Below are 12404 nucleotides of genomic sequence, written 5' to 3'. Positions count from 1 at the left end.
TGATCATTGTAGGGGAGTGCCGTAACATCTGTAAAATCTTCACTGCTAAATGCTAAATTAAAATATTGTTGCTCTTATTCTAGATACTTTAACCTCTTCTAGCAGGAACACAATATCTCTTTTTAAAACTTTAATGAGTAAATATGTAAAAATCTTAATCTTTCATCCCTTCATGTTCATAACTCATATTATAAAAGTACCCACAACTGACTACTCTTTGCCCAATTTCATTGCTTCAGCGATCAAACAGTTGATATGCTAAGCTGTTTCATCTTGCGTACATGTTCGCATGTAATGACGTTTTTCAGGGAGTGATTTCCCTTCCTCATCCCTTCATTCAATTGATGTTGCTAACAAGTTTTCTGAACAACAATATAAATGAATGCCAGTATGACATTTACCTTCTTTATTACTCATTTAATGTACAACCATGATGAAGTGATTGTAATATACATTACACAGTTGGACCATTTTGCCTGTGAGAACTTGGTTTGACTTTAATCATACACTTGTGTGAAGCCAGCGACTCTATTTAACAACTAATGTTTCCGTTGCTACAGATAAAAACATAACAACACTACTTACATTATGTAAATATTTAAACTCTGTTAACTTTATTCTTTCTTTTTATGACAATAAATAAATAAATGTATTAAAAACAAAGATGGTGTAGCTTACCAAACGAAAGTGTTGGTATGTTGATAGAGACACTAACAACCACAAACACACACACAAAATTAAACTTTCGCAACCCCCGGTTGCTTCATCAGGAAAGAGGGAAGGAGAGGGAAAGACGAAAGAATGTGGGTTTTAAGGGAGAGGGTAACGAGTCATTCCAATCTTGGGAGCGGAAAGACTTACCTTAGAGGGAAAAAGGGACAGGTATACACTCGCACACACACACACACACACACACACACACACATCCATCTGCACATATACAGACACAAGCAGACATATGCAGCCTTTACACATGTCTGCTTGTGTCTGTGTGTGTGTGTGTGTGTGTGTGTGTGTGTGTGTGTGTGCGTGTGTGTGTGTGTGCGCGCGCGCGAGTGTATACCTGTCCCTTTTTCCCTCTAAGATAAGTCTTTCCGCTCCCAGGATTGGAATGACTCCTTACCCTCTCCATTAAAACCCACATCCTTTCTTCTTTCCCTCTCCTTCCCTCTTTCCTGATGAAGCAACCGTGGGTTGCGAAAGCTTGAATTTTGTGTGTGTTTGTGTTTGTTAGTGTCTCTATTAACATACCAACGTTTTCATTTGGTAAGTTACATCATCTTTGTTTTTAGATATATTTTTTCCACGTGGAATGTTTCCCTTTATTATATTCATAAATAAATAAATGTGTACACAAGAATGACTTCACTGTGGGTAAGTAACGAAAATAAATGTTGTTGTTGTGGTCTTCAGTCCTGAGACTGGTTTGATGCAGCTCTCCATGCTACTCTATCCTGTGCAAGCTTCTTCATCTCCCAGTACCTACTGCAACCTACATCCTTCTGAATCTGCTTAGTGTATTCATCTCTTGGTCTCCCTCTACGATTTTTACCCTCCACACTGCCCTCCAATACTAAACTGGTGATCCCTTGATGCCTCAGAATATGTCCTACTAACCAATCACTTCTTCTAGTCAAGTTGTGCCACAACCTTCTCTTCTCCCCAATCCTATTCAATACTTCCTCATTAGTTATGAGATCTACCAATCTAATCTTCAGCATTCTTCTATAGCACCATATTTCGAAAGCTTCTATTCTCTTCTTATCCAAACTATTTATCATCCATGTTTCACTTCCATACATGGCTGCACTCCGTACAAATACTTTCAGAAATGACTTCCTGACACTTAAACCTATACTCAATGTTAACAAATTTCTCTTCTTCAGAAATGCATTCCTAGCCATTGCCAGTCTACATTTTATATACACTCTACTTCGACCATCATCAGTTATTTTAATCCCAAATAGCAAAACTCCTTTACTACTTTAAATCTCTCATTTCCTAATCTAATTCCCTCAGCATCACCCGATTTAATTCGACTACATTCCATTATCCTTGTTTTGCTTTTGTTGATGTTCATCTTATATCCTCCTTTCAAGACACTATCCATTCCGTTCAACTACTCTTCCAAGTCCTTTGCTGTCTCTGACAGAATTACAATGTCATCGGCAAACCTCAAAGTTTTTATTTCTTCTCCATGGATTTTAATACCTACTCCAAATTTTTCTTTTGTTTCCTTCACTGCTTGCTCAATATACAGATTGAATAACATCGGGGACAGGCTACAACCCTGTCTCACTCCCTTCCCAACCACTGCTTCCCTTTCATGTCCCTCGACTCTTATAACTGCCATCTGGTTTCTGTACAAATTGTAAATAGCTTTTTGCTCCCTGTATTTTACTCCTGCCACCTTCAGAATTTGAAAGAGAGTCTTCCAGTCAACATTGTCAAAAGCTTTCTCTAAGTCTACAAATTCTAGGAACGTAGGTTTGCCTTTCCTTAATCTAGCTTCTAAGGTAAGTCGTAGGGTCAGTATTGCCTCACGTGTTCCGATATTTCTACGGAATCCAAACTGATCTTCCCCGAGGTCGGCTTCTACTAGTTTTTCCATTCGTCTGTAAAGAATTCATGTTAGTATTTTGCAGCTGTGGCTTATTAAACTGATAGTTCAGTAATTTTCACATCTGTCAACACCTGCTTTCTTTGGGATTGGAATTATTATATTCTTCTTGAAGTCTGACGGTATTTCGTCTGTCTCATACATCTTGCTCACCAGATGGTAGAGTTTTGTCACGACTGGCTCTCCCAAGGCTATCAGTAGTTCTAATGGAATGTTGTCTATTCCCGGGGCCTTGTTTCCGCTTAGGTCTTTCAGTGCTCTGTCAAACTCTTCACGCAGTATCATATCTCCCATTTCATCATCATCTACATCCTCTTCCATTTCCATAATATTGTCCTCAAGTATATCGCCCTTGTATAGACCCTCTATATACTCCTTCCACCTTTCTGCTTTCCATTCTTTGCTTAGAACTGGATTTCCATCTGAGCTCTTGATATTAATACAAGTGGTTCTCTTCTCTCCAAAGGTCTCTTTAATTTTCCTGTAGGCAGTATCTATCTTACCCCTAGTGAGATAAGCCTCTACATCCTTACATTTGTCCTCTAGCAATCCCTGCTTAGCCATTTTGCGCTTCCTGGCAATCTCATTTTTGAGACGTTTGTATTCCTTTTTCCCTGCTTCATTTACTGCATTTTTATATTTTCTCCTTTCATCAATTAAATTCAATATTTCTTCTGTTACCCAAGGATTTCTACTAGTCCTCGTCTTTATACCTAATTGATCCTCTGCTGCCTTCACCACTTCATCCTTCAAAGCTACCTATTCTTCTTCAACTGTATTTCTTTCCCCCATTTCTGTCAATTGTTCCCTTGTGCTCTCTCTGAAACTCTGTACAAACTCTGGTTTAGTCAGTTTATCCAGGTCCCATCTCCTTAAATTCCCACCTTTTTTCAGTTTCTTCAGTTTTAATCTACAGTTCATAACCAATAGATTGTGGTCAGAGTCCACATCTGCCCCTGGAAATGCCTTACAATTTAAAACCTGATACCTAAATCTCTGTCTTACCATTATATAATCTATCTGAAACCTGTCAGTATCCCAGGCTTCTTCCATGTATACAATCCCCTTTTATGATTCTTGAACCAAATGTTAGCTATGATTAGGTTGTGCTCTGTGCAAAATTCTACCAGGCGGCTTCCTCTTTCGTTTCTTGCCCCCAATCCATATTCACCTACTACGTTTCCTTCGCTGCCTTTTCCTACTGACGAATTCCATTCACCCATGACTATCAAATTTTCGTCTCCCTTCACTATCTGAATAATTTCTTTTATTTCATCATACATTTCTTCAATTTCTTCATCATCTGCTGAGCTAGTAGGCAAATAAACTTGTACTACTGTGGTAGGCATGGGCTTCGTATCTATCGTAGCCACAATAATGCGTTCACTGTGCTGTTTGTAGTAGCTTACCCGCATTCCTATTTTCCTATTCATTATTAAACCTATTCCTGCATTACCCCTATTTGATTTTGTATTTATAACCCTGTAGTCACCTGACCAGAAGTCTCGTTCCTCCTGCCACCGAACTTCACTAATTCCCACTATATCTAACTTTAACCTATCCATTTCCCTTTTTAAATTTTCTAACCTACCTGCCCGATTAAGGGATCTGACATTCCACGCTCCGATCCATAGAACGCCAGTTTTCTTTCTCCTGATAACGACATCCTCTTGAGTAGTCCCCGCCCGGAGATCCGAATGGGGGACTATTTTACCTCCGGAATGTTTTACCCAAGAGGACGCCATCATCATTTAACCATACAGTAAAGCTGCATGCCCTCGGGCAAAATTACGGCCGTAGTTTCCCCTTGCTTTCAGCCGTTCGCAGTACCAGCACAGCAAGGCCGTTTTGGTTAGTGTTACAAGGCCAGATCAGTCAATCATCCAGATTGTTGCCCCTGTAACTACTGAAAAGGCTGCTGCCCCTCTTCAGGAACCACATGTTTGTCCAACCTCTCAACAGATACCCCTCCGTTGTGGTTGGACCTACATAAAAGTAAATAAATAAAATAAATAAAATCATAAAAATGCAACTTACAGCTTTAAAATCAACCCTAGGCCTACATTCAGTTTAATGACTGCTTAACTTGGTACTTGGATCCATAATGACTTTTCAGTGCCGTAAACACAATATTCGATAGCCTCCTCCAGGGTCAGGAGAATACACACACTTTAAGTCTGTTCCTGCTTCTCTGCTAAACCATTCACTTCTTACAGGTTTGTACATCTCTCTTACATAGTGTAAAATGCAAGTCACTCCATATATCTATTACTAATAAATTTCATTCTCCCAACCAACAGTAGTTTACATAGTAACTTAATAAATACACACCCATAGGTTAAAGCTTCTTTTAAATACTCATTGACATTTACACAGTTATTACTACAGAATTTAAATCCAGTACACACATGAATATCTCTACTGGTAAGCATACTCTCACACCTATCATTGAACTCCAGTCTCAAATCTTCATCTGTGTGTTCATTATGAATTAAATTTTTATCATACTGAGGTTTATTATCATTGTACACTTTACTAAGCTTACTTCGACTTCTAAGTTCCCTGTTAAAGGCTCCATTGAACTGAGGCAATATCTTAAAATTGTTCTGGTATTTGGAATCTCATTCCAATTCTTCCCATAACTTTTGAAACTATTTTGGGTTTTCTTCTATATCACACACAGAATTAAGTACATTACTTACAGATTCTACTTTTTCTTGTACTTTCTGCACTACTAATTTCTGTGGACATTCCCCCACTCTACTCAATGCATTCTGAACACGTAGTATTTCATTAAATTCTCTACTCTGTTGTAACATCTCTACCCTCCTTTGCTTATCTGAGATTTGATCGTTTAATGTCAGAACCATCCATGATTGATTTCCTGTAAACAATATCCAAGATTTTTCCCATTCACTATCAGACGCCCAAGTTTTCAGTGTCATATACTATAAGGAGGCATATGTGCAAATACTGATGCCAACAGAGGATATTCCTAAAACTGCTACTCTTAGTCCCTTTGGGTAATTTGAATTTATATACATGCTTTTCGGACTGAGAAATACGGCATAAATGTGGCAGAGATTGATCAACTCTGCATTGTACAAACTTTCATTTGCTTTCCACACCTGGCTGATGCACTCATTTTTTCTCCTTCACCAAATGAGGTGAGGACCTTGAACAGGTCTCAGTTAGTAGAATGTGTTTAATTATAAGCGTTCCTATAAGGTCTGACTATGTAGCACTGGCATATCAACTGATGACAGAATGTATTCTATGTATATTAGAATGTAAGGCTTACAATTTGTTTATGTAATCATTATTACTACTGTAAACTGTGTTGTTGTTTCAACACTTGAACCTCATGTATCTGTTCATATATGATTCAGTGTGTATGCCTCATAACTATTTAGATATGGTTATTACTGTAATAATGTGACATGTTCTACATCCTAGCAATACACTCATATCAAGATATATAGAACACAAAAATAAATAAAATAAATAAAGTAACAAGAATGAACAGTATAAGAGCGAATTTTTCAAAAATCCCATTCTCAGAGTATAATATAAAAGTTCATGCATTCATTACATTATTTTTCAAATGTCATATATGTGAAATAATATGACCAGTCTTGAAAAAAATATACATTTAAAAAACATACAAGAAACGAGTGTGGATTTGATCTAGTGATGTGCCAATTATGGAACTTGAACACTAACCACCTGATCAGTGCCATCACAGGCTCATAGTAACACTGCATCAGTACATATTAAATGCTTAATACTTCTCTTGCAATTTTCTCAAAATTGGCTAAGTACGAGGGCTATCCACAAAGTACATTAGGTTTTCGTTTGTGTTCGTTAGGGGCGGGGTTAGCGCGGCCATCTTGGTGTCATGGCATTCCGCCACTCATTCGGCATCCTGCCGTGCTAGTGAGAGGTTCGTGCTGTACTCCGTTGAGTTACTGTGACAGTTTGAAATGTCAGCGTTAATTGAAAATGCCGCAAAGTGTGAAGTGTGTGCTGTAATAAGGTTTCTGACTGCAAAAAACTGTACACCGATAGCAATCTATCGGCAGCTTTGTGAAGTGTATGGGGACAACATAATCACTGAAGGTGGAGTGCGTCAATGGGTCATAAAATTTAAAAATGGCCGAACTAACGTTCACGACGAAGAGCGAAGTGGAAGACCCAGCATAGTGACTGCCGAACTTGTCAAAAAAGTCGATGCTGCGGTCCGTGAAAACCGTAATTTCACAATAACAGAACTCTCTATGAGTATTGCCAAACTCTGCACAACCTCAGAAGAGCAATACAAAACAAGCACAGGGGAAAGTTGGGCTCAAAGATCTTGCTGATTCATGACAACTCCCGGGCCCACACAGCAAATGCCACTCGAGAAGTTCTCGAATCTTTTAAGTGGGAGTTGTTTCCTCACCTGCCGTACAGTCCCGACCTGGCACCGAGCGACTTCCACTTATTCCCAGCAATGAAGAAGTGGTTGGCTATGCAGTGTTTTGATGATGACGCACAGCTTCAAGAAGAGGTAACCACGTGGTTACGACGAAGGAATTTCCAAGCTCGTCCATCACTACGATAAGTGCCTTAATTTAAATGGAAACTATGTAGAAAAGTAGTATTTAAGTGTGGCTTTCATCTGTATATAATAAAAAAATTTCCAATACTTTATTTATTTTTAATTCCAAAATGTAATGTACTTTGTGGATAGCCCTCGTAGTATGGCTTACTATTTGCACATTGTGTTGTCATAATGGACCACAAAAGTGCACAAAATCTGAAGTAAATCTGTGATCTACACTTTATGGCCTCCCCATAAAGGGAACTACTGTTGTCATGGTTGTGTAGGGTCGTACAATATTACAAAGAAGCACAAGTTTATTTTAGTTCAGTTATTTGCTTATTCCATGGATCATAATTGCTATTAACTGCCACACAATGTCACTGGTCATCCACTATCCTTCACAAATGAAGCCAAGCTTCTTTTGCATTTCAAAACACATTCAGCATGACCCTGTCAGAAAGTCGGATCAACTGGATTTTATTCTTGATTGAATACCTTGAATGCTTCCATTCTCTGGACCTGTACTTTGTCTCTGGGGTATATGGATGGGCATTACTCTCTTCCCCTGATCAGAATACAGAAGACAAAAAATAGTTTTGTTTTAACAAAGAAGCTGTTATGTATTTAGTCTTATTCTTTGAGGCCATATGACAGACGTCTTCTTCCTAGGTAGACATCTGTACATTTCTTATTTCAAGATTTAGGACAATTTCCTACAAATTTCCAGTTTACTTAAATGCCACAGTTATTGCCTACATAGCCACAAGTAATGTAAATCTTCTCCAAATAATTCAATCAAATTTTTACCATCATCATTTGCTTATCCTATTATCTTTTGCAATCAAAATCTCTACCTATCCTGCTAATTTTATTTGATTTCACTTTTTATGTTTCATCAGTTGTTGAAGGAAAAAATTCATTTAACAGACTGAAAGTATTTAGTCATGGCTATCTTAATAAGTCAAATTGTAATTACCCTAGAGAGAGAGAGAGAGAGAGAGAGAGAGAGAGAGAGAGAGAGAACACAGAAGTTTATTAAAGCTAAAGATCTGATATTTAGAAGGAGACTGTCAATTCTTCCAGTTTGGTTAGGATTTAAAATTTCATAACAATGTGCCAAAGAAAGAAAACAGTGTGCAAAAGAAAGAAGCAACAGAAACTTGAGATTGATTAATACAGGAAATACCTTTGTTTGTTGCACAAAGAAATTGTTTATGATATGTATGTTTTTGTAAGATAAATGTTAACTGTTTCATATAGAGCACTTTATTAATCTGTTTTCTGTTACTCTGTTGTGTGCTACTCTTTGCTGACAGTATAATAATTATAATCTTCCGTCAGTCATCACCTAGCAAGGAAATCAATGTTATCATCTGTAATTTTTCAGTGAAGACATGTTTGGACAAATCATAAGGATAAATTACAGCCAGCCACAGAGAGACTCTCACTTTAATGTACCTTTGGAGACTGCTGTATTGTGGTACAAAGCATATCATGCCTTCACAAAAGCACTTTACCATCCAGATAATGTTGTTATGTTGAAGAATTCACCAGGTAGGAGAAGTTGTATCTTTAATATTGATTCAAAAAGATGTTGACATCTATGCAGGAGAAATAATGATTATTCCTCTAACATATTTTCTGGCATTTCTTTTTTCCAGGTGACATACTGACATTTGATAATATTCGTCTGATTCATGCACGTGAAGGTTACACTGACAATGTTGGCCGTGAAAGACATATCATAGGTGTATATCTTGACTGGGATATTGCCTACGCACGAATTAGAGTGCTTCGTCAAAATGCTGGAATGCTAAAAACATGAGAGAGAATTTGGTGGCAATAAAAAAGGAAACTGAAGCACATCATTTAACTGTGGAATGATGACAGTGCAAGGTTGAAGTGATAAATTATGATTCAAACAACAAAAGAACTTATAAAACCAGACTAGATATTGTGATACATCACTTTTTCTCCATTAAACAAAGTACTATTCGTTCCATCATAAGCATTTGTAAGATATCATACACTGTAAAAACGTTTTAGTATGGAACTTTGACATTCTTGTTCAGTTATATTTATTTGGATAAGAAATGTGATTAATGAAAAACTTAGAAATAAGAACAAACTTAGAAGTGAAATGAAAAGACTCAGTATTATTACTAATCATGCTTTTCTCAAAAATAAACTGCCTTTTTTATAGCAACATGTAATAAATATCTTAATTGTACAGAAGTTGTGTAGCCACAGAGATCTAGGAAAATATCTCAGAAACTTTAAAACGCTATGAGAATAAGAATTCAGATGACCTACACAGTAAGTGTAGGTATCAACAAGTCATGTACCACAGAGAAAAGTAGCTAGATATTTGGAAGGAAATAACCTAAAATGGAAAAATGTAAAACAATTTTTCTTACATATTCTAATAGTTACTACATCAAAAAACTACCAAGACTGATTACTATGCAGTATATACACATAGGGTGCTAGGGGTACAGGTACAGATATTGTGGTCATTGGTACCTTAATAAGTACCCACTTCAGTGTGTTGGCTGTTTTTTATCTGTGTCTATCAGTCTTCCCACAAACATATCATATAATTTACTACTTGATGTTTTTTGCAGGGTCATAATTGCACTGGGAAGTGGATGATGTCTATCTATATAGACTCTCCATTTTGCATCCACAAGTCCACACTTTAAGACCTGACTTGCTACCCAGAGGAAAATGAACGTTAATGGCTGGCTTGTGACCCTAGTACTTTCATGTACTAACTCGTACTATATAGTGGAGATGCTGAGTTTCAGTTAGGGACAACAAAAAGAATGTCACAAATTAGCTTTTGGCCAGTATGACCTTTGTCAAAAATAGGTGACAGACACCTCCCCCGCACACACACACACAAATGCAAATGCAGTTCACATACACACGACTGCAGTCCCTGGCAACTGAAGTCAGTTGCATTAGCGTGAGTGTGTGTGTGGGTGTCTGTTGTCTACTTTTGATGAAGGCCATACTGGCCGAAGGCTAATTTGTGACAGTCTTTTTGTTGTGACTATCTGCGACTCAGCATCTCTGCTATATGGTGAGTAGCAACTTCCCTTTTCGTAATGCATTTACAGTCCATCCTGTATTTTCCATTGTTTAATTTTAACCTGTACTATAGTTTTTAGTGCAGGGGAGGGAGGGATGTAAACCTGGGGATGTGGAGTATTTTTAATGTTTTGGAATAGGAATGGTGACTTCTAAATTGCCCTAAACAAAGTTTAAGTTGCCACCCTGTTAAAACCTGCGTAATACAGATTTTTAAATCATGTTTTTGAAAATTACACTGTATTTTTCCCTTTTCCCCATATGTGTGTGTGTGTGTGTGTGTGTATTGAATAAAAAAGTACTAAAAGCACGAAAACCAATCAAGAGCAATTGTGAAAGTTGTTTATTGAAAAGTCATATGACGCCGTCTTGATAATTTGAAGGATAATACTCATCTGCATTGTAACGATCTCCTTGTTCAGGCCATGAAGGCTCAGGGGATGTCTACCAGCCTCTATATCTGTGCCTTGCGACATCATGAGTCTGGTATGGAGGGGTATGTGGTCAGCACACCACTCTTCCAGCCACTCCGCAGACTTTCAAGATTGTGGAGGCGCTACTGTTCAGTCACATAGCTCCTGAATTGGCATCACAAGGTACACCCAGTACCAGTCCTTCCACCAAGGAATAATACTTAGCAGTACCTAGATCAAACCTGGTTCCTCCACATGGCAGTCATCTATGCTGACTGCTCAGCTATGGAGATGGACAACATTATTGTTTAGTTCTCAGTAACTTATAATAAACACAGTTCATTAAATTCTTTACAAGGCAAAGGACATCATCGTTCATAATCGACTGTACAGCACGAGGAGAGGAAAATATGTATAATTGACTGTAAAAGCTCTGTGTGGGCATACTGATCAGAACATGAACCGGAAATAACATATTACAGATCTTAAGTACAACAGGATTTCCTCTATGGTTAATTGCTGATTTTTGGTAATGGAAACATTAGAAAATTAGCTTACTTTACATACTTCAATTAATTGATGTCATATGGAATAATTTTCAGGGGGCAATCACACACAGGTAAAAAGTATTCATTGTACAGAAACATGCTGGTTCCATCCTTGAACTTCATAAAGGCAACTGTTTAAATAACAATTTCGAAGTGATAGTAACATTCCTAAACATAACACTCTGAATAGAAATTGCCTCCACTACCCACAACTTAGCCATACTCTTGCACAGATGGGAACAAAGTTCATAGAAATAAAAATATTTCACCAACATCCTGGTGAATTAAAGGCACTGGCTGATAGTTAACATTTTGAAAACAAATTGAAATCATTTCTGCTTGACAGTTCCCTCTACTCCATAGATGAATCTGTGAATAGATAGTTGGATTACATTTATCAAACTGTTACAGATTGAGATTTTTAAAGATTCAGTGGATACTTGTCATATTGAAAATAAGCCTACACTGAGATGACAAAAGTCATAGGACAGCAATATGCACATATACAGATGGCAGTACAATCACGTACACAAGGTATAAAAGTGCAGTGCAGAGCTGTCATTTGTGCTCAGATAATTCATGTGAAAATATTACCGACGTGATTGTGACAGCCGGCCGGAGTGGCCAAGCGGTTCACAGTCGAGAACCGCGCGACCGCTACGGTCGCAGGTTCAAATCCTGCCTCGGGCATGGATGTGTGTGATGTCCTTAGGTTAGTTAGGTTTAAGTAGTTCTAAGTTCTAGGGGACTGATGACCTCAGCAGTTGAGTCCCATAGTGCTCAGAGCCATTTGAACCATTTTTTTGATTGTGACCACACGACAGGAATTAACAGACTTTGAATGCGGAATGATGGTTGTAGGTAGACGCACCAGACGTTCCACTTCAGAAATAGTTAGGGGATTCAATATATCGACATCCACAGTGTACCAAGAGTGTCCCGAGAATACCAAATTTCAGGCATTACCTTTTATCGTAGACAACGGAGAGACTGACGGCCTTCACTTAACGACCGAGGGCAGCGGAGTTTGCGTAGAGTTGTCATTGCTACCAGACATGCAATAATGTATGAAATAACTGCAGAAGTCAGTGTGAGATATAAGACGAACGTATCCGTTAGGACACTGTGGCGAATGTTGTAGTTAA

At 37.9% G+C, this 12404-nt stretch overlaps 1 protein-coding gene across 2 annotated transcripts in view; it reads left to right on the top strand.

The window, feature by feature from the left end:
- Positions 1 to 9364, top strand: part of LOC126239112 (gamma-butyrobetaine dioxygenase-like) — a 213588-nt gene extending 204224 nt beyond the window's left edge. The window contains exons 8-9 of one of the 2 annotated variants that reach the window (XM_049947837.1): positions 8593 to 8759; positions 8867 to 9364. In XM_049947837.1, coding sequence (XP_049803794.1) covers positions 8593 to 8759; positions 8867 to 9030 — 331 coding nt within the window. In that variant the 3' untranslated portion in view covers positions 9031 to 9364. The remainder of the gene's footprint in view (positions 1 to 8592; positions 8760 to 8866) is intronic. The other variant, XM_049947836.1, reaches the window with a different exon arrangement.
- Positions 9365 to 12404: the final 3040 nt, after the last annotated feature.

The sequence above is a fragment of the Schistocerca nitens genome, chromosome 1, assembly GCF_023898315.1.
Source record: "Schistocerca nitens isolate TAMUIC-IGC-003100 chromosome 1, iqSchNite1.1, whole genome shotgun sequence".
NCBI classification, from domain to species: Eukaryota; Metazoa; Arthropoda; class Insecta; order Orthoptera; family Acrididae; genus Schistocerca; species Schistocerca nitens.
The sequence above is the reverse complement of the archived record's forward strand: the minus strand, read 5'-3'. Positions and strand labels throughout refer to the sequence as shown.